Below are 900 nucleotides of genomic sequence, written 5' to 3' on the forward strand. Positions count from 1 at the left end.
AATCTTACCTTAGCTGCTGTGATGGGTTGATAATTTGATTGTAGTGCCACAGTTCTTGCCTTTAAAGCACAAAATAAGGATACTATTTAATTTGAAAACATAGGTTTGATTTTCTTCTGTTTTGTAAACTAATTCTATAAAATTCTTTACTTTGCTGAGGTACTACATACTGTCCACATGGCAGTTCTGGGAAGCTGTACATGACTGTTCATAAACCCATGTAATTAGATATTCCTAGAAAGTGATTTTTTTAGCTCTGTTAATGTAAAGAGCAAAGATGCGTTGCATGCAACCCAGCTTCTATGCCATGGTTTCCAACTTTTATTCCACATGTCCCATTTCTTAAACTCTGCATCCCAAGAGCAGGGAACTGTGCGTCACTCCTCCATCTAACACCCAGTCATTCTTTTCCTAGGTCCCCTCCCCGTGGTCCTAGCATCACACCCCTTCATATTTCCTTATCTTCCAGGCCACCATCTTTGTCAGAGGTGAAGAGATTTGGCCCAGCAGCTGCAGCACACCCAAGAATTAGTAGCAGCTTGCTGGTATTTATAAACCATGTAACATGTCAAATGCTAATCTTATTTATCAGTGATAACTCCTCACGTGTGGCCTGGGTAGCAGGAAAGGAATAAAAATGAAGAAGGGAGAGAATACTGAATCCTGACATTTCCAGGCATGCACATTGGTGTCACACAATCTTTTTCTGCCCCACCAAGTGTATAAGGAGTCAGAATCACTGGGGTTACATTCTGCCTAAGGCATAAAAACACAGTCCTTAACTTAAAGTGTCTTTCACAAGTAGCTTCAGAAAAGTATTTAAAACAAATCTCTCTTTATGTTCATGAGTAGTTTCAATGGGATTACTCATGTGCAACAAATTAATCATAAACTTAACTA

The 900-nt window shown here is 39.2% G+C and overlaps 1 protein-coding gene across 4 annotated transcripts in view; it reads right to left on the reverse strand.

Moving 5' to 3' along the window:
• ACBD5 (acyl-CoA binding domain containing 5) overlaps nt 1-900 on the reverse strand; it is an 80,320-nt gene that overhangs the window by 22,948 nt on the left and 56,472 nt on the right. For all 4 annotated transcript variants that reach the window (XM_019508248.1, XM_019508250.1, XM_019508249.1 and 1 more), the window contains one exon: nt 9-59. In XM_019508248.1, the coding sequence (XP_019363793.1) occupies nt 9-59 (51 nt within the window). The remainder of the gene's footprint in view (nt 1-8; nt 60-900) is intronic.

The sequence above is a fragment of the Gavialis gangeticus genome, unplaced genomic scaffold, assembly GCF_001723915.1.
Source record: "Gavialis gangeticus isolate Ggan-Ray unplaced genomic scaffold, GavGan_comp1, whole genome shotgun sequence".
In the NCBI taxonomy this organism is placed as follows: domain Eukaryota; kingdom Metazoa; phylum Chordata; order Crocodylia; family Gavialidae; genus Gavialis; species Gavialis gangeticus.